The sequence below is a fragment of the Podarcis muralis genome, chromosome 1, assembly GCF_964188315.1.
Source record: "Podarcis muralis chromosome 1, rPodMur119.hap1.1, whole genome shotgun sequence".
Classification (NCBI taxonomy): domain Eukaryota; kingdom Metazoa; phylum Chordata; class Lepidosauria; order Squamata; family Lacertidae; genus Podarcis; species Podarcis muralis.
Window position 1 is genome coordinate 6003986 of NC_135655.1, and position 21434 is coordinate 6025419.

The following is a 21434-nucleotide window of genomic DNA, read 5'->3' on the forward strand; positions in this document are numbered from 1 at the left end:
GTTGGTATCCATGCAAATGCTTTCCAATGCGTAAATGGATTATTAATTCGCAATGATTTAATCGCTCATTAATAATAATAATAATAATAATAATAATAATAATAATTCATTTATACCCCGCCCAGCTAGCTGGGTTGTCCAAGCCACTCTGGGTGGTTTCCAAGACATAAAAACATAATAAAACATCAAACATTAATAGTAACAATCTGATCCAATATAGAAGTCACAATAACTTTAAAATGCGCAACTTATATCAAACAAAGCAATGTTCAACAATTCATCAGAATCTAATAGTAAACAGTAAAATTAAACATCAGCAAATAATGAAACAGATCAACCACAATCAGGGGCATATGAAAGGGGGGTGCGGGGTTGCGGTCCACCCCGGGTGACATCCTGACAGGGGGTGACAAAATGGCGGGTGGCACTCGCCACGGGGCCTGCAGCGCGCATGAACCTTGCGTCTCGGCGCCTGCAGGCTCCTCGCTGTCCTCCCACTGCCTCCCCCCCCCCCCAGCTGTAGGGTGGCTGAGGTTCCACGGTGCGCCCTATCCCTGTGGGCGCCATGCTCCCCGTGCGGAATGGGGCGCTGTGCACCCATAGGGACAGGGGGCACAGCGCTTATAAGGACAGGCCGTGCCCTGCCCCATGGGCGATTCGCCCTGCCCCAGAGCACGCCGTCCCAGGAGTCTGAGAGGCTTCCTCCATCACTGACCACAATAAAGAATTACCAGCCTATAATCAATAAAAGTAACAGCAAATCACAATGCATTCTTGTTGTTTAGTTGTGTCCGACTCTTCGTGACTCCATGGACCAGAGCACTCCAGGCACTCCTGTCTTCCACTGCCTCCCGCATTTTGGTCAATCTCATTCTGGTAGCTTCGAGAACACTGTCCAAGCATCTTGTCCTCTGGCGTCCCCTTCTCCTTCTCTTTCCCAACACCAGGGTCTTTTCCAGGGAGTCTTCTCTTCTCATGAGGTGGCCAAAGTCTTGGAGCCTCAGCTTCAGGATGTGTCCTTCCAGGGAGCACTCAGGGCTGATTTCCTTCAGAATGGAGAGGTTTGATCTTCTTTAAGTCCATTGGACTCTCAAAAGTCTCCTCCAGCACCATAATTCAAAAGCATCCATTCTTCAGCGATCAGCCTTCTTTACGGTCCAGCTCTCACTTCCATACATCACTACTGGGAAAACCATAAATACCACAAAACATACAAATCATAGTCTGGGAAAGGCAAGGTGGGGCAAGTCAGGTGGAAACACCACTGTCTGATGGGGAGCAGAAAGTGCAAACGTAAAGCCGTTAAACCAAAAAACCACCGTGATTTATATTTGGAATTAAGGGGCGCCTGCATGATCCTTCGTTTTAAGCAGTGGCACCGGGCGGCTGAATCTTTGGTTCCAAATAGCGCCCCTGGGGTAGCAGAGGTAAGCCGGTGTGTTTGTTCTTTTCCAGCCGAGGTTTTGGCCAGTCGAACTCCCTGCCAACAGCTGGATCTGTAGGTGCAGGAATGGGCCGCCGGAACCCGCGCCAGTTCCAGATCCCCTCCCGGAACCTGCCTACCACGCGGCTGGGCCTCTTGGGCTCCAGCGGCCTTCTGGGAGCCAGCCAGCGCACCACGGCCGCCAACCCCACCATCCTGAAGCAAGGGAGACAGGTGGGTACCTGCCCCATGGCAGTGTGCTGGTCCCGGGGGGAAGGTTACCGTTGATGTAGTCGAAGTCCGGTCCTGGGTCACTGGCCTGGAAACAGTTCGCAAGGAGCGGGGCGAGGTCCGAAACAGGAAGCCGAGCGGGGACAGGAACACTGGAGGGTCAGGTCTGGGTCCGGACAGGAGCAGGTACTCAACAACGACGTTGCTCCCGCAACCTGGGACCGGGCTGACTGGCCTTTATCTTCTCTGAGGCCAGGGGCGGTCCCGGCCCCCAGGAGCCCCGCCTCTCCTGGCCTTAAGGCGAGCACTCCTCCTGGGAGAAACCAGTTCCCTTCGCCTCTCTGCCCTGAGCCTCTGCAGTTCAGGAGAGGCTGAAGGGTTACTGGGCCCAGGGGGAGACTCACCTGTAGGCACTGAGTCCTCAACCACCTCTGGAGCCAGAATGGATTCACCTGGTGCCTGCTCCTGAGGATCCGGCACAGGTGCAGGCGCCTCAGAATCAAGGCCCTGCCCCAATTCAGCCTGCCCTGGAGGCGGGGACTCCTGTGCCGGCTGGGTTTCCTCCAGTTCACTCTCTGAATCGGATTCCCAGACCATCACAGGCAGCCAGCTCCTTAAGAACTTAAGGGGACCCCTGTTGCATCAGGCCAAGGTCCCATCTAGATAACTAACGGCATTACCCAGATGCCAAGGACGGCCGCCAGTTTAGATGTCTTCGGAAGAGAAAGGTGCAAACAGGACGAGGACCAGAAACCTGTCAGCGGAGCCTCCACGCCCAAGGGCAGTCTATCTTGTGAGCTCTACAAGCAAACAGCAGGGAATAACCCTCAATTTCTGCTGTTATGGTTATGATTGAGGTCCCAGGGTGGGTTGTGGGCGTCGAGAGTGGTCCATTGGTAAGCAGAATGATGTATTTGGTAGTAGCTTGGCTATAGGAGTTGTTGGAAGGAGGCATACAATTATTATTTTTGTTACCGTATTTTTCGCTCTATAGGACGCACCCGACCATAGGACGCACCTTGTTTTAGAGGGGGAGAACAAGGGGGGGGGAATTCTCCCCCTCTCTGCTCAGCGCCCCTTCAGCGAAGCGGCAGGAGAAACGGAGCCCCTTCCATTTCTCCTCCCGCTTGGCTGAAGGGGCGCTGCGCAGCTCTCCCTCTCTGCTGAAGCCGGGAGAGTCTTGCTCTCCCTGCTTCAGCAAAAGGAACCTGAAGCCTGCGGAGCGCAGTGTGAGTTCCCGCTGCGCTCCAAAGGCTTCAGGTGGCTATCCCTGAAGCCTGGAGAGTGACAGGTGTCGGTGCACACCGACCCCTCTCGCTATCCAGGCTTCAGTGAAAGCAACGCGCAGCCTCCGGAGCGAGGAGGGAGCGCTCCCTCTGCGCTTTGGAGGCTTTGCGTTGATATTGCTGAAGCCAAGGAGCCTGCATTCACTCCATAGGACGCACACATTAATTGGGGGGGGGGGGGGAGTGCGTCCTATAGAGCGAAAAATACGGTATTTATTTATTTATTCATACCCCGCCCATCTGGCGTCATCCAACCACCCCAGAGACCCCACTCCAGATTTGGGTTTACTCCTCACCCCTTTCTTCTCCCGAAGATCTCCTGCAAGGCAGCGAAGATTTAGGATCAGAGTTTTGCTTCTCCCAGGTGGAAGAGCCCAAGATACAATACTGAAACACTATCTGAGATAGCTGTTATAAATAAATAAGGAAGGAACCATTTAAATTGTTTATTATTATGATGATGATCGTCTTTGACAGATGAGTTGCCTCCTAAACCAACATCGCAAGGTGATTTATACCAAAGATAATTAAAAGCAGTTAAGAACTCGGAAACAACAAATGCATTTAAAGAAGACCGATACCCTAATGAGTGGACGCTCTTTGGTAAAGACCCCCTTTTGCCAGCTGAGAGAAACCTCTAGGAATAAAACCATATTCAGCTGTTTCCGGAAAGTGCAGGTAGCAGGCACCTGTCGCGTCTCGACAGGGATGCTATTCCACAGGGCAGAACCCGCCACACTAAAAGCCCTGGTCTGAGTTACTGCAGAGGAGGAGAAATTTGATATTTGCAGGAGAAGCTCTCCCGCAGACAGCAGAAATGGCCTCCCAGGAGCATCTTGCTGGCTGTTGCTGAAAAACCAGATGGGTCTTAATCTGAAAGTCAGCAAACTTTTTCAGCAGGGGGCCGGTCCACTGTCCCTCAGACCTTGTGGGGGGCCAGACTATATTGGGGGGTGGGAATGAACGAATTCCTATGCCCCACAAATAACCCAGAGGTGCATTTTACATAAAAGGGCACATTCTACTCATGTAAAAACACACTGATTCCCGGACCGTCCGCAGGCCGGATTTAGAAGGTGATTGGGCCAGATCCGGCCCCTGGGCCTTAGTTTGCCTACCCATGAATTCTGAACCAACAAGGCGATCTGTACAAACGAATTTTTAACAAGTCCATGGGGAGAAAGGGGGCTATTGCGAACAAGTATTTAAACTGGAATTGGAGGGGTGGGGTGAGGCGGGGAGGGTGTCTCCCCTTCCCCGCAAACACACAAAAAGCCAGTTGTGGCATTCCTGTCCCAGAAAGATATCTTCTCCGAGCCCAATAGCCCACTCCCCAAACCAGGAGAAGAAGTCAAGTTGTTCAGTTGCCAAAGGTTGCTTTGTCACTAGTTTCCTTCGTTGGACTGAAACCAGGTCTTTGATTGAAAAGAAAGGGAGCCACAATGATCTGTAGGCATTTCCTGTTTTCACTCTCTTCCTTGCTGCAAAAAGAGGTCCTGTAAGGGGGAGGAAGAGGAGATCAGGCGGGGGGAGGGAGGGAATGCTTTGAGGAAAGGACTGGGGGGGGTGGAGTTGCATATTCAGGCGCATGTATACGCCTTCTTCTTAAAATAAAAACAAGTGCGGCATTTAGAAAGTTAAAGAAAACCTTGCACAAGATGTAAGCAGCGATGTGAGGGGGGATTGTGAGCAGGGTCTGGAGCCGTTTAGGTTAGAGAAGAGGGGAGAGGGGGGGCAACATGATAGAAATTTATGCAATTGAGCATGGCGGGGAGAAGTTCTTCTCCCTCGCTTGTAACCCCAGAACTCCTGCAGATCCAGTGAGGCTGAATGGTGGGAGAGTCAGGATAGAGGGGAGGAGAAAGGTATTTTCTTCACGCGGTGCGTAGTTAAACTGCGGAACTCATTGCCACATGAGGCAGGGATGGGCGGCTTTGAAAGAGAATTGGACAAGTGCTTCTGGAATACCAGTTGCTGGAAACCGCAGGACCGGGGAGAGGGCTCTTGTGCTCGGATCCTGCGTGCTGGTTTCCCATAGGGCTGGCCTCTGTGAGAACAGGGTGTTGGACTGGATGGGCCATGGGCCTGATCCAGCCGGCTATTCTTACGTTCTTAATCCGCTCCTACACCAGTTGATCAAGACCATGTGTTGTTGTTGTTTAGTCGTTTAGTCGTGTCCGACTCTTCGTGACCCCCTGGACCAGAGCATGCCAGGCACCTCTGTCCTCCACTACCTCCCGCAGTTTGGTCAAACTTATGCTGGTAGCTTTGAGAACACTGTCCAACCATCTAGTCCTCTGTCGTCCCCTTCTCTTTGTGCCCTCCATCTTTCCCAACATCAGGGTCTTTTCCAGGGAGTCTTCTCTTCTCATGAGGTGGCCAAAGTATTGGAGCCTCAGCTTCAGGATCTGTCCTTCCAGTGATCCCTCAGGGCTGATTTCCTTAAGAATGGATGTGTTTGATCTTCTTGCAGTCCATGGGACTCTCAAGAGTCTCCTCCAGCACCATAATTCAAAAGCATCAATTCTTCGGCAATCAGCCTTCTTTATGGTCCAAGACCATGTGAGTCAGCTACAAAAAGATCTGGTGGGAAGCTCTGCACGATGAGGCCAGCTTTGGAGAGAGACTGACCATTTAACAAAACTCGAGGGCTCGGGAGTTGGATTTGCTGCTTGGGTTAAACCACCGAGCCTAGGGCTTGCCGATCAGAAGGTCGGCGGTTCGAATCCCCGCAACGGGGTGAGCTCCCGTTGCTCGGTCTCAGCTCCTGCCCACCTAGCAGTTCGTAAGCACGTCAAAGTGAAAGTAGATAAATAGGTACCGCTCCGGCGGGAAGGTAAACTGCGTTTCCGTGTGCTGCTCTGGTTCGCCAGAAGCGGCTTAGTCATGCTGGCCACATGACCCGGAAGCTGTACGCCGGCTCCCTCGGCCAATAAAGCGAGATGAGCGCCTCAATCCCAGAGTCGGTCACGACTGGACCTAATGGTCAGGGGTCCCTTTACCTAATGTATGCAACACATCCAAAATCTTCCCAGCGTTGCCCAGTGTGCCATGCTGTGGCGATCATTTCCCTTTGTGCCTTCCTGCTTCTGCAGCACGATAGGTCCTAGAGTGTAAAGCAGGGGTCAGCAAACTTTTTCAGCAGGGGGCCGCTCCACTGTCCCTCAGACCTTGTGGGGGGCCGGACTATATTTTTTTGGGGGGAGGGAAATGAATGCATTCCTGTGCCCCATAAATAACCCAGAGAGGCATTTTAAATAAAAGGACACATTCTACACATGTAAAAACACCAGGCAGACCCCACAAATAACCCAGAGATGCATTTTAAATAAAAGGACACATTCTACTCATGTAAAAATACGCTGATTCCCAGACCATCCGTGGGCCGGATTTAGAAGGTGATTGGGCCAGATCCAGCCCCCGGGCCTTAGTTTGCCTACCCATGGTATAAGGTAAAAGGTAAAGGACCCCTGGGTGGTTAAGTCCAGTCAAAGGTGACTATGGGTTTGCGGCGCTCATCTCGTTTTCTGGCTGAGGGAGCCGGCGTTTGTCCACAGACAGCTTTCCGGGTCATGTGGCCAGCAGGACTAAACCGCTTCTGGCGCAACGGGACACTGTGACAGAAGCCATAGCGCATGGCGCCTTTTACCTTCCCGCCAGAGCAGTACCTATTTATCTACTTGCAGTGGCATGCTTTCGAACTGCTAGGTTGGTAGGAGTTGGGACAGAGCAACGGGAGATTACACCATTGCGGAGATTCGAACTGCCAGCCTTCTGATCGGCAAGCTCAAGAGGCTCAGTGATTTAGACCACAGCGCCACCTGCATCCCTGTAGGTCCTAGAGTGTAGACAGCCAACATGGGTAGGGCATCTTGTAGCTGCATCTCCCATTGGCCTCTCCATTTGCAGCTTGACGGTGCATGTTCTTCTCCCTTACAGAATCTTTGGTTTGCAAACCCTGGAGGGAGCAACAGCATGCCCAGCCGGACTCACAGCTCTGTGCAGAGGACACGCTCGCTGCCAGTGCACACCTCTCCGCAAACCATGCTTATGTTTCAGCAGCCAGGTAGGCCAAAGACGTCTTGCTCCTTTGCCAGTCCTCACCCTCTTCTTATCTCTGTTAGAATATTCTGTTCCACCTTAAAAGAGATGTGTATAGTTGTATGTCGCATGTCTGTTTACATTCCAGCACAGCTTGCTGGGAACTTCCGTTTGTGTGTATAGCTTTTGCTTCTGCTTCTCGCTCTTGGACACGAAAGGGAGAAGACATGTTTTTCCTTTGTCCTGATGTATGCCGAATAAACTGCCTGTAAATATGCTCTCACGGCCGTCTCCTGCCACTTCTGTTGCGTGTTATTAACTCTGCTGATTAGAGCGTGCTCCAGCTTCTGAAGACTTCTGAAGCTGTGAGTCACTGTTTGATGCTGAGCCAAGGACCGGAGATTGCTCGGCTACCAGCCGGTGGACTGGAGCTAGCTGGGGCCTGCCAAATTGCCCCTGTTTCCTTGGAAGCATCCCCACAGCCCACCTAAGTGATAAAGTGGACATTTGGCAAGCTTGCAATCTCCCTTCACCAGTGCCACCACACTCCAAAGTCTTTTAAGACTATTTTTAGGTGGTGCTTTTAAACCATCAGGTTAGGAGGGGGATTAAATATATGGATCCCTGTGGACCCAGGTGTGTGGGTGACCAGTGAAAGAAAACGGCTGCGTGCCTGGTTTCAAAACATCATGCTCCTGTACGGAGAGAGCCCCAGTAGCAGAGATTAAACTCACAAAAGTTAAGCAACAGTAAAGCATTAGGAATATAGGTTCTTAAACCTTTATATCCCGTTCAGCTGCACACAGCAGGTGACCTCTTTCTACCGCTCTTGAAATGAGCAGACCACACACTGTTAAGTAAGTTTAAAATGCTTTACTTACAGATTCAAGGTCTGAGTCATGCATAGTTGCGTGCAGCAGCAAGGATAATACAGGCACAATACTATTGGGTAGAGAATACAGAATGTAGTTCCAAATATGTGCTATAAGCTCGGGAGCTCAGGAGCAAACTTACACATGTCCTCTTTGGTTGCAGAGAGAGAGAAAGGAAGTAGAAAGGCTTGACTTCCTTTGCAGAGTAGACTATGGCATAGCCTGGCTGAGACTATCTAGCAATACAGCTCTGTGGTCCTTTACCCCTTCATGCACTAACTAGTTGTATTTGCTGCAATCTCCCAGACGAAAAGAGGTGGGCAAGTTCCCCACTCGGCCCAGAATGGAGAATAATAATAATAATAATAATTCTCCAGAAGGAAAAACTTTTGTCTTAACCAGATTTGCAGCCTGGATTTTCTTCCGCATGGAGGAAGTGGCTCCAGCTACGCTGCAGATATTTCCTATTCACATGGAAACACACTTTCTGGTTTTTTTCTGCAGAGTTCCAGGTACCAGTGACAGAACCTGACATCAATAATAGGCTGGAGTCGTTGTGCCTCAGTATGACAGAACATGCACTTGGAGGTAAGCGCTTCTCTTGTTTCCAACATCTTATCTGTGTCAGAAATGTCCTGAGATCCCATCCACTCATGACACACAGGAAAATGGTAGAATTCCGGACTGAGCCATTTCAAGCTGCAGTTTAAGGGATTGATATGTTCGGGGGGGGGGGGGGGAGAAAGGCACACAGAGAGAGACAGAAGCCCTTTGGGGAAGGGCCAGAGCTTAGGATACAAGGAGACAGCAATTTCTGTCCTGTCCTGCTTTCGTTGCAATGCACACTGTTTCCATTCAGCTACAGTTCGGTTTCTGCTAAAACCATTTTGCTACCCACTAAAGTTACCATAATGAATTGTGTAGGGAAAGTCAACCAAGCCTTATGAGGGACGGTTGAAGGAGTGGGGTACGCTTAGCCTGGACAAGAGAAGACTGGGAAGCGATAGAATAGCCATATTCAAATATCTGAAGTTTGTATGATTCTAGGAACTCTTGTAAGATAAATGTGTTGTCTTGCTAAATTTCATCTCTGTTGTCTCCCTCTTGGCCGTTCCTACGTCTTGGTTCAGGGGGAATTATTACAAGTCAGTTTGGTTTGTCAGGATGGACCAAGAATAGCCAGCCAAGGTGGGACCCTCTAAAGGCGCTTAGACTACATCTCCCATCACTCCCTGACCTTTGACCCCACTGGAGTTGTGCACCAAGAACACCTGGGGCCCACCATGCTAGCTACCCCTGCTATGAGCTGTAGATAAAGTAAAGGGTAAAGGGACCCCTGACCATTAGGTCCAGTCGTGACCGACTCTGGGGTTGCAGCGCTCATCTCGCTTTATTGGCTGAGGGAGCCAGCGTACAGCTTCCGGGTCATATGGCCAGCATGACTAAGCCGCTTCTGGTGAACCAGAGCAGCGCATGGAAACGCTGTTTACCTTCCCGCCGGAGCGGTACCTATTTATCTACCTATTTGACGTGCTTTCGAACTGCTAGGATGGCAGGAGCAGGGACCGAGCAACGGGAGCTCACCCTGTCGCGGGGATTCGAACTGCCGACCTTCTGATCGGCAAGTCCTAGGCTCTGTGGTTTAACCCACAGTGCCACCCGCGTCCCATGAGCTGTAGATGCTCAGCTGCAAAATCAGAATAACACAATTCTAGTGTTAATAAACAGCTCTGGAGTTCCCAAGCTGTAGCCCGTGGACCACCGCCGATTCACAAACTTCATCCACATGGTCTGTAGTGTATCTGTGGGTTTGTGGCTGAAGATGAGAGACGTCACATAGTATTCTGATTATTATTATTATTTATTTGTACCCCTCCCACCTGGCTGGGTTTCGGCCCCCGAAGTTCCCAACCCCTGCCACAAACCAATTGCACTGTTAGTCGTTGAATGCAGCGGCCGCTAAAATCATTAAAAACTGGCTTGCTTGTCTACAGTCCTATACCCACAGGTCTCGGGATAAAATAAAAATTCTAGCTGAGAGGGCAAAGAGGAAGGGGAAAGGCCATGTTTTCCGCTTTCATTACTCACCAACTTAAGCCTGAGATCTTCCTGGCTACTGAAAGTGGATCAGCTACGTTAGTAAGGGGCGGGGGCAGGCGGTGGGGGGAGGAATTCCTATTTTTTCCTGCAGCTGCTTTGAAAGGAATCTTGCCGAGACATTCCAAAGATCTTGTTCCTCGCTGGTTGTTTTCATTCAGCAACGCTAGACCAAGGACGGCCCGCTGAGCAGTGCTATAAATAACGTTTTAAAGAAAGGGGTCGTTGAGTTTTGAGCTCAGGTGGTTTTGCTGTTTGTTTGCTTTTCTGAAAGGAGACCTGAGCAAGCTCCCTTCTTTCATCTTTTTCCTTTCTCCCCCCCCCCCCATAAGTCTGAAAAGCCCCCAGGGGGATGAATCTGAGCATTGGGGCAGTTTCCACAATTATTTAGCGGGGAGAGCTGTAATAGTTGGCTGTAGACCGTAGGCTGAGTTGCCGCTGGACAAAACATGCCTGTGTGTTTATGTGTCTCCCTCCTCTCCCCCATCTGTGCCCACGTGTAACTTTGAAGCCGCAGCCCCCGCCCCCAGAAGCATTTCCTCCATCTGGCTCATGTGCTAAATGGAGAGCATCTTTGGGGGCTGAAGTTTGAAAGGGCAGACTCTTCACCCTTCCTCCCACCCCATCTCCCTGTGCCCTCTTCCTGGTTTGCCTCCTTCGTAGAGGGAGACTGCAGAGAAAGGTTCGCAAAAGGGCGACCCAAGCAGCCAAAGGGATGGGGCAACTCCTGTGCGAGACGTCTTAGCTTAGAAAATGTCAAGTAAGAGGAGATGCGGCAGAAGTGTATAACCAGGCAGAGGGCCTTCTCGGTGGTGGCGCCTGCCCTGTGGCAGGCCCTCCCATCAGATGCCAAGGAGATCTCTGCAACCTTTATAAGACACCCGAAGGCAGCCCTGCATATTATTATTATTATTATTATTATTATTATTATTATTATTATTATTATTTCCCCAGCCACTCTGGGCGGCTCCCAGCAGAATTTTAATAATAACAAAAAAGCGATAAAAGATCAAACATTAAAAACTGAGCATGTCGTGTAAGTAATAATAATAATTTATTTTGAGCCACTCTGGGCAGCTCCCAACAGAATATTAAGAGCACAATAAAACATCAAACATTAAAAGCTTCCCTAAACAGGGCTGCCTTCAGATGTCTTCTAAAAGTTGCTTATTTCCTTGACATCTGGTGGGAGGGCGTTCCACAGGGCGGGTGCCACTACCGAGAAGGCCCTCTGCCTGGTTCCCTGTAACTTGGCTTGTCGCAGCAAGGGAACTGCCAAAAGGCCCTCGGCGCTGGACCTCAGTGTCCAGGCAGAACGATGGAGGTGGAGATGCTTCTTCAGGTATATTGGACTGATATATATGAAATTGCTCCTGCATAGGATAAGCTTTCCATCTCGGCCAGCCTGTAGCCTTTGGTCTGGCAGCCTCTTAACAGTGAACCTCACCCTTTCAGATGGTGTCGACAGAACCTCGACGATCTAGAAGACGGAGGTGTCTGCAGTGAGAACGCTGGCCGTCAGCAAATTGGGCTGCTGGACCAGCAGCAAAGTTGGCAGCGAGTCCCCGGACGTGTCAAGGATCCCTGGAGATAATTTGCAACCTTTCCGTTGCCGTTTTCCTCTCTCTCTGTCTCTCTGTCTGTCTGTCTCTTGTCTCCTCCTCTCTCCATCTCTGTTTACATTTTGTAAAAGGGTCACACTTATATTGCTGTTACACATCGTCAAGAAACAGGACTGGGATCCGCCAGGTTTATGATTATGCACAAAACAGAGAAATGACATTGGGTGGGGAGCGAAAGATGTCGGAGGGCTTCCTCAGAGGAGCAGGCCTCCCCAACCGTGGCTAAGGGCAAGCCTCTTAGCAGCCAAATAATAATTCACGGAGCATCCGTTGGGAACGGGCAGCGGGGGTGGCAGACGGAACCGCTCCTCGCGAAGAAAGAGACTTTCTGAAATAACGTCACCGAAGCATGAAGACGACGACGCAGAGAGCGACGCGTCGGCCATCTGTAAATAGGAGCTGTGTTTCACCGACATTCACCGTTGTGAGCTGCAGTTGTTGTCGGGGGGGGGGGCGGCGGAAAGGAAATTAAAAAGGCCAAACTAATTTCCCTCCGTTGGCGTCCAAAAGAGCGGCTTTGGGTTCTGCGCATTGTTTACACGAAGGCGGGCGGAAAAGAGCGCGGCAGGTGTGCAGAGCGCGCCCCCACAAACGCCTCTTCCTCCTCCTCTCGCAGTGTTAAGTTGATGAACCGATGGGGTGGGCCAGTCCCAGCCCCCTGGCCTGCCACTTGGTGGGGGGACGTCTCGCGTGGCCCAGAGTCCCTTGCCAGCACCCCAGTCTCGCCTGCCACGTTCTCCCCAGGATCAAGGGTGCTTCCACCAGGGAAACCGCAGGCACAGCGAGAGAGGGGAGCGGAACAAGGCCCTTCGGTCTTGCCAGAATAATTTTGCCGCCGCCTGCAAGGACTCGTCTCACTAAAAGGATCTTTTGCATGGCATTTTTGTGTGTGCGTGTTTGTGTGTGTGTGTCTTATAGCAGCAGGTTTGCCTTTGAAAATAACTGCCAAGCTATTGCTTCTCTAGAGGGGGCCGCAGGAGGCACTTGCGTGGCTTTTTTCTTGACTTTCCGAGCCGGGGGCGGAGCAGGGCGCCGAAGGAAGGAATGAGATTTGTGGCAGGGCAGGCAGGAGGAGCTGTGTCTGGAGGTGCCGCAGAGAAGCCTCCGCTCCTTAGATTGCGTCTGTGTGCATATATTTGTATGTATGTGTGAGAGAGAGAAAACAGAAAAGATGTTGCATATGGACTTGTGAGCCCGTGTCCTAGGAGGAAGAGAACATCTCAGAGGTGCTTCTCTGGGAGAACGAGAGAGCCACGTCCACTCAGAGACTCATCTTGCTTTTGGCTTGGTACCTGAAGTGTAGGGTGGCAATGGGACTTGGCTCATTGAGCAACACAGGCATGGCCATCTTGTGTCAGACTGAAAGCTGCCGATTGGGTGGCAGCACCCATGAGGGCGGGGAGTCCATTTGGACCACCCAATTCTAGGGCCCAAGCCCTGTCTGCTTGGCATTGCTTGCCACTCAAGTGGATGGGTCCAGTTGGGAACCAGAAGTGTTGGGGTGGGAAAGGGTCAGGTTGCCTAAACCAGGCATCCCCAACCTGCGGCCCTCCAGATGTTTTTGGCCTGCAACTCCCATGATCCCTAGCTAACAGGACCAGCGGTCAGGGATGATGGGAATTGTAGTCCAAAACATTTGGAGGGCCGAAGGTTGGGGATACCATGCATGAAATCAGTAGTACATCAGATTTCTCCCCAAGGAAGCCATATAACAAGCTGCGAGACCTACCGAGACCTGGGTCAAATCCTGCATTGCAGCGTTAGTGACCAGTGCCCGTTGGGAATGACAGGGTGGGCATCATGGAGTCAAACAGCAGGTGGTGCCAGAGCCAGTGAGAGATTGAGATGTCCCCATCTACTCCCTGCAGAGTTCTCCACTAAGGCGGGGGAGTTGGCAGCCAATGCCACCCCCTGGATAGGTTGTACGCAAGAAGGCAGGCAGCTGGTGGCTGGCTGAGGCTGGCAAGGCAGTGCCCCCTTCGCACCAAATGGACTAGCCTCCATTGGTGGCAGGGAGCAGTTGGTGTAGCCCTTTGCCAACCCAGATGTTTTGGCTGGCAGTTCCTGTCAGCCCCAGCCAGCACTGCCCTGCTGGCAGGAGTTGGGGCCCCCAAAAGATCTGGGGAACCCCAGATTATCAAAGGATGGCATAGGCAGCCTCCCACGTGGCGTCAGAGTTCCTGCCTGCCCCTGACATAGCTTTAGAAGGTAGCCCTGACTTCCAAGTAAGCCTGCTTCCAATCTGGGTACCCTTGGAAGACCCTTGGAAATACCAGCAGGGCCTGACGTCCACACCGACGTGTCTGGGGGCTGGAGTGCTGCTCATTCAATCCCACTTTCTTTTCCCGGCCTGTGAGGTAATCGGAGGAGAGGGTGCCGAAGCGTCTTCTCAGGGGTGGAAGAACGTGCCTTTCCTGTGCCGAAGATCTGCGCAGGAGGGAAGGGTAAACAGAGCGGCTGGAGGCAGCAGTCTCCCCGTCTAAATGGGGCGTCTGTTCCCTGGCGTGTTTGTGCTGGAAAGCAGACACTGATGCCTTTCTCCGGGCCTGGCGAACGGGGATCCGTGCGCCAGGCTAGGAGGGGAAGGAAGCAGGGCAAGGCCTGTCTCCCCTCGTGAGCACAGGCAGGCGAGGTCAGTGCATGGATGGGTCGAGGGGGAAACAAGGCTTCAAAAGAAAACAGCTCTGGCCGAGCGCGGCTCCCCAAACAAGTAGGCTCATGCGCCTACTTTTTCCACTGACGCTCCCATCTCAGACCTGGCCAGCTTTAATCCAAGCTGGTCTAGGAAGCCTTTGAAGGCAGCCTCTGCTCCAACCTGCGAGAGATGTGAGGTCACTTCGGAAACTTGGTTTGCGTGGCATCAATACGGTTTGCTCTGTCTAAACAAGAGCCGCACCGTCTGCAAGTGTGATTTGCCCATTTTTTGTGGCCCAGAAAACTTGGCTGCTGGAGAAGGAGTGTGGCTTGCAGACTCCCCAACGCCCAATCCTTGCTCCCTTGTCTTTGCAATGGCGTGCTGATGCCACCTGCAGGAAGATATAGCTTTAAAAATAAAGAAATAAGTGTTCGCAGCTGAAATACACGTCACGTTTTGGTGCATCACATCATACCAGCATATTCCGTAATACCTGATTCTAAGGGCTCACCAAGTCAACGCTTGTTTTGGGGGGGTCTGTGCAGCGTGCAGATTGGTGCATCGTTTCAGCATTTCTGGATGCAGCAGGGCAGGAGCGCAGCCCGTTCCGCCACGCTGGCACTAGCCGACCCCTCAGGGCTGGCAGCAGCGGCGGCAGGAGTGCAGTTTCTGCACCTCCTCGTTCCTGTTCCTGCCACGCTGGCTTCAGTAGCGGGGAAAGGAAACACCTCTGCCTCTTCTCCCCCCGGGACGCTTCTTCCGTTCTCAGATGTGTGCCACAGTGCCAAGCAGCGGGCATCTCCACTCTGCGAATCATAAATTGATTTGGAACCTGTTTCATTGTCACGGCTCCCCTTGGAAGAACCTCCGTAGAATCCTAGAACTGCAGAGTGGAAAGGGACCCCATGTGGTCATCCATCCCAACCCCCTGCAATGCAGGGAATGCCCTTGGGAAATGTGGTTTTGAGAGGGTGCTCTCAGGAATCATTGTGATGGAGTAGATCCTGCAGGTTTATATGGGCTTGAGACCAGTTTTAAGTGGATGTGGCCCCCTTAAACCCCCTTACTGGACTTGGGGGGAGATCCTGGGCGTCCTCTCCTGCGTATCCTAGCTCCATCGCAGAACTGCAGCTGGCAGGGCCCCCAGGTGGAAGCCATCCTCATTTAAGCCAGGTGTGCACTACCTTTGGCTCTCCAGATGTTCTGAACTTAAAACTCTCATTATCCCTGGTCCCTGGTACAGTGGTGCCTCGCAAGACGAAATTAATTTGTTCCGCGAGTTTTGTCGTCTTGCGATTTTTTTCGTCTTGCGAAGCACGGTGTCGGAAAAGTTTCGGAAAAGCTTCAAAAATCACCAAAGTCTTCAAAAACCTCAAAAAAGGCTACCACACCGCGTGCTATGAGTTGCTCCTCGAAGTCAAGTCGCAACTGTATTAACGGTGTTAAGAAAAAGGAAACAAACTTGCAAGACGTTTCCGTCTTGCGAAGCAAGCCCATAGGGAAAATCGTCTTGCGAAGCAGCTCAAAAAACAAAAAACCCTTTCGTCTTGCGGGTTTTTTGTCTTGCGAGGCATTCGTCTTGCGAGGTACCACTGTATTGCTTTCTACAGCTGATGGAGGTGGAAGTTCAGCAACATCTGGTGGGCCAGAGTTTCCCCACTCCTTGCTTACACCAAAATCATAGAATCAAAGAGTTGGAATAGACCACAAGGGCCATCGAGTCCAACCCCCTGCCAAGCAGGAAACACCATCAGAGCACTCCTGACATATGGTTGTCAAGCCTCTGCTTAAAGACCTCCAAAGAAGGAGAGAAAATGAAACAGGTTGGCATGTTACAGGTGTGTTGGTCTGCCGTAGTCGAAACAAAATAAAAAAATTCCTTCCAGTGGCACCTTAGAGACCAACTAAGTTCTTGGTATGAGCTTTCGTGTGCATGGTATCTGAAGAAGTGTGCATGCACATGAAAGCTCATACCAATAACAAACTTAGTTGGTCTCTAAGGTGCTGCTGGAAGGAAAAAATTTTATTTTGTTTCAAGGTTGGCATGTAGTTGAGCCCAAGAAGTGCTACAGGAAACCCCTGTCCCGACACATCTATCCCGTGTGAGTCAATTGTCTTTCCCCCAGAGAGTCTCTCATGGCCCAGTTCTATTCGGGTAGAACGGTTTTCTTTCTCCACCTGATGGAGGTTTAACTTAGTGCCAAACACTTGCTGCGACTTTCTTTTCCAGTCAGCGGAGGGGAGAGGAAGGGGCAGAGCTGTGCCTCAGCCTTCGGGCAGAGAGATCTATGTAAATGCATTCGATATGCCATATTTTGAAGGCGTGCGTTGTTGTTTTTCGTTTTCCTCCTCCTTAAAACAAAAGGTGCCAAAATACAGTTTTCGTTTCTGTGTTTCTAGCGGGAACGCGTGATGCTAAAGGGCGGTGTGGGTGTGTTGTGTTTTGATCGTAGCAAAGAAGGAACGCAGTCCTGGAGGGGAAGGTTTTAGAAAGTGGTTTGTTTCAAGGCACCCAGGAAGAGGGGGCACAACCTGCCCCGGGTCCACTCCCTTGCGGGGGGCGAGTTTCTCTGGAGGGCGGCCTGACCAGTTTTGCTCAGGTTATCAATTGCGAGGGGCGAGGGATAAGAAGGGGGCGCAGAAGAGAGTGGAGGAAGCAGATTGGACACTGAAGGGGGACAGAATGACTGTTCTGAGTGTGGAGAGAGGGGTTTTCTTTTGGGGGGTGTCCTACAAAACTTGAGTGGCGTTGCTTGTGCAGGGAAACGGGGGGTTTGGTAGAAAAGGAAGAAGTTCCTGAAAAGTATTTAGAAATCTGGGGGGGGGGGGGGACCCTTTTATTTATTCATTTGCTGAATATAGGAAAACAGAGGTTATCTGATTATTAAGAGATATTATTTTGGATAAATATATGAATTATAACTCGCTATGGCTGGTAACCATGATAGAAATTCTGAGAATAACCATATGCTTGCTCGCTCTTTCTTTCTTTCTTTCTTTCTTTCTTTCTTTCTTTCTTTCTTTCTTTCTTTCTTTCGCTTGGAATAAGAGAGCTTCTTTTCCATTCGCAGTGTGTTGAGACATTGTCTTAGGTTGTGTGTGTGTGTGTGTGTGTGTGTGTGTGTGTGTGTGTGTTTCTTGTTTAATCAAAAGAGGCTTTAGATACATTTCAGAAAGCCCCCCCCCCCCCCAGGTTCCCTCTCAGTTCCTGTATTGACTGCAGGAAAAAGGGGGTGGGATGTGGGGACACCCCATAAGTATCTAAACTAAAAATTAAATCTATTTATAAAAAAAAAGTGGAGAAGTTGCATGCAAAAGGCCATGGAAGTCAGATGTTTAGTATTTTAGAACAAAACAAAAAAAAAGTGGCAGTGCCTTTCATTTTTCTATTTACTCATTTATCACCAAATGCAACCGTTTTATAATAAGCAATTATAGGATAGCGTCAGAAATTGCGAAATATTTCACTATGTAGAAACGTGTGGAGTTCTGTTATTGTTGTTATTATTATTATTATTATTTTGTCCTCCCGCTTCTCCTTGCTCTCATTACAAGAGTGTATTCAGCTGCCAGAGACAACTTGTTACTCTGCGATTTTATCACCTATGAAATTTATATTGCTGCTTTTCCTTTTAGCGGTTTGCGGCTTAATCGTTGGAGGGGGAAATGCCAGCGAGATTTCACGTATCCAGATTGCGGCCGCGGGGGGTTTCTGGGAAGGGGCTTCTGGTCCTCCCCCCCCACCTGCCGCAGAATTCATTTGGTGGGCAGTAGCTGGCGGGGGTTGGAACCAAGAAGAACGAAGCACCGGGGGCGTTTTTTTTGGGGGGGGAGCGCCGTCGCTTTTACTTCCTGCACTGTGATACTGTCTATACTGCAACGTGAAGCAACCCTAGTATACCTCCAAGTGCCCTTGGCTGTGTTCCGTGCTGCGGAAACAAACTGTGCAGGCCGCAGGGTGACACAGGTCTCTGCCCCATTCCGTAGGCCCATCAGCTGGAAGGGAAACTGCCCGAGGGGACGCAAGGCTTGCAGCGGTTCGAGGCACCTCTGTGACCTTGCACGACAAGGTCCCCGTCGGTTCCCAGGAGACTTGCGAAAGGGAAGTCTCCCAGCAGACCTTGAGCCGTGTTCCTCAGCCAAGGATGGGCACCAAACAAGGTGGTCTCTGCTGCGTGAAGAACAAACCCGCCTACATGGATTTGGGGCCTACCTGGATTTGGGGCCTGGATTCGGCGAGGTTTGGGACAGCGCTCTGTGCAAAACAGGGCCCCAAAATACATCTTCCCCCCTGCCCCATGGCAATCTTGCCTGTTGCAAAACAATCTTGCAATCGCTTGTAACTCCTCCTGGATGTCCGGAATGACCACCTGCGCAGCTGTTGTCAAGCAGTTTGCTTTTACCGCAGTGAGAGACACACACGCCGCAGCCTCCTTAGACTCCCCAAATTCTGGGCCACGGCAGTGCCTTTTTTTCTCTCTCTCTCCCCCGCCCCCTTTATTTTTCCCGGGTGGGGCCAAGGACGAATGACGCTGAGGAAACCCAGCCTTTCTTTTGAGGCGTCATTCGATGCTCCCTTTTCTTTCATCTTCCTCCGACGCAGTCTAGGCATCTTCCCCTTGTTGTCCTGAGATCGCAGAGGGAAGAGGGGGCGTTTCACAGCCCTGCTCCCCAAACCAGCGCTTATGAAGATAGATGTAGAGACCTGAAGGCAGTTCAGATTGCTGCAGAATTGGCACTCTGCATATGGCGCCAGCCTCCCACGTTTAAAGGCGGAACTTGGCTATTTCGTCTCATCAGCATCCTCTCTCTCCCTCTCTGGGTTTCTCAGGGCTGGCCTGGGTATTACTTCTCCCTCCTCTTTCTGCACCGAAGGCAGGCAGTGTGTGGCGTGTGGTATTTCCCCCAGATCAGTCTCTGCCAACCTGGCCCTCCCCACTTGCTTTTGTACTCCAGCTTCCATCAGCGCCAGCTGGCACAGCCGGCCAGAAAGCAACAGGTTGGCAAAGACTGGCAGGGACCTTCGCGGGAAGAGGGGGGCGAAGATACGCCCAGAACAGCTGCAACTCCATGTCCCATAACATCTGGTGAAGCCTGTCCGCAAAGCCCTCTTGCCGTCCCCCGTTTTGCCCTTCCCGCCCCCAAACTCCCCGGTCTTTCGAAGTTTTTCTGGATGTGCCTGATTTGAAGCAGGAAGGAAAGAGTAGACCTTGTAGAAAGTATAATTTGCACACAGCTATGATAACACTAAAGTTGATTTTATACAAGTCATCAAGAGTTTGCAAAGTGAGTTTTATTTTTTGTATTCCTTTAATCTTTACTTAAAAAAATAAAAATAAACGGTGAATGTGTATTCCTCTGGGAGGAATTGCAAGAAAACGGGAATGTTAATAAATGTTGAAGAAGAAGAAGAAGAAAAAGCAAAATACTTCCTCCCTTATTAATATATAACTCTTATGTATTTATGCCTTCTGTAAGCAAATGAAAACGAAAAAAGCTTGGGTTTCTGTTCTGCTGCATGCCTGCTTTTGGCACTGAAACACGCCTCCTGTTGTTTTGCATGCATTTTAGTCTTGACCTCTTCTTTTCATTTTCTTTGGTGGGGGGAAGGCTGTATTTCCCCTGTATAAAATTAGTGCACAAAGAAATATTTTTGCCTAGTTAATGTTGCCAAGCAATGCATATTTTTTAAGAAAGGAAATTTGTCATATATGGAAATAGCATGTTTGTTTACACGTTTCAGCTTCCTGAAGAAGAAAAAGAAGAGGGGGGGCGGAAACAAAACACACTATAAACGTTTGGGGATGCTGTAATTTCTTTGCAAGTGTACAGTTTTCAATTTGTTGTTATTACTGGTGAAACACCCTCGTGGTTTCAACTTGCTACGATATATATTTATTATTCGTCCTCCTCCCATGTAACTAGGAATCATGCCTATGTTTCATATCAACGTTATATTGGAAGTGAAGGGAGATGATTAATACAAGATTTTGTAACACTGGCGAGTGTCGGCTCTTTATGTGGGCGCTTGGTTTTGCTGTGATTTAGAGTGGGGAGGGAAATTATCCTTTCTCGTCGTTATCTGCTGGTACATTTCCCCTGCACAAACCCTCTGGAAGTGAGCAGAATAATCTAACTGAAAGTATTTGGCAATGATTTTTAATTACCGTATTTTTCGCTCCGTAAGACGCACCCGACCATAAGACGCACCTAGTTTTTAGAGGGGGAATGCAAGGAAAAAAATATTCTTTAAAGGGAGCACTGAGTAGAGCCTCCCACCTGCATTCGCTCCATAAGACGCACACACATTTCCCCTTACTTTTTAGGAGGGAAAGGGTGCGTCTTATGGAGCGAAAAATACGGTATTTCTACGCAAACTTCACACTTTACCTTCCAAGCCAAGCAGAATTATATCAATTGAACCAGAATAGCTTTTGAATTCCTAAGTCATGCAACAACTTTTTAGCACCCCTCATTTGGGGAATTTGAAAAATTCGGCACGTCCTGTTGTGCCACACATACCTTCACTAGACACCACTGGGGGACAGGTAGGGAAGCAAAGCAGCCCAGCAGTATCAACAGACCCCATAAAGTCTAAGCGTGCCCTCAGCTTTTCCTTGGCAGCCCCTTGGGTTGTCCAAGCAGTGACATAGCGTGGGTTGCCAGAGCCCGGGGCTGTGCGGGAGGGAAATGGACAGAGTATGCATGCACAAACAGCTGCCTGACGGCATCCGCGTCACCCAAGCGATCGCAGCCGTAGAGATAAGACGAGTCGTTCTGTTGTCTGGAGACGTCACTTCCTGGCTCGCATGGAAAAGCTGTTTTCAACGGAGCCCTGCAACAAAAGCACACTGCTGTATTGAGGCAGCACCGGGTGTTGAAATCTTGCGCCCCTATTAAATTTTGTGCCCAGGGCAACTGCCCTGTGGCCCCCCCCCCCACATGCTACACCACCGTGTACAAGTAGCTAAGCCAGCTGGATATGGACCTCAAAACTCCCAGGTTGGTTCAGCTTCTAGAGCAGCCTTTGCCAACCTGATGCCAGCTGCCCTGTAACGGTAGTCAAAAACATCAGGAGGGCACCAGCTTGGAGACAGCTGCTGCAGGTAAATGTATGCTGTCGCTCATTTGCTTCAAGAGTCGCTATGCAGCCAGCCTTCCAAAAGCTGGAGAAAATGCCCCTTCCAACACGTCAGGATTTTCCATGGACGTGGGCCTGCTGTTTGG

The 21434-nt window shown here is 50.5% G+C and overlaps 1 protein-coding gene across 2 annotated transcripts in view; it reads left to right on the forward strand.

Annotated features, from left to right (window-relative positions):
- SAMD4A (sterile alpha motif domain containing 4A) overlaps positions 1–20205 on the forward strand; it is a 135586-nt gene extending 115381 nt beyond the window's left edge. For both annotated transcript variants that reach the window (XM_028726262.2, XM_028726174.2), the window contains 4 exons: positions 1456–1657; positions 6880–7006; positions 8358–8441; positions 11406–20205. In XM_028726262.2, the coding sequence (XP_028582095.2) occupies positions 1456–1657; positions 6880–7006; positions 8358–8441; positions 11406–11434 (442 nt within the window). In that variant the 3' untranslated portion in view covers positions 11435–20205. The remainder of the gene's footprint in view (positions 1–1455; positions 1658–6879; positions 7007–8357; positions 8442–11405) is intronic.
- Positions 20206–21434: the final 1229 nt, after the last annotated feature.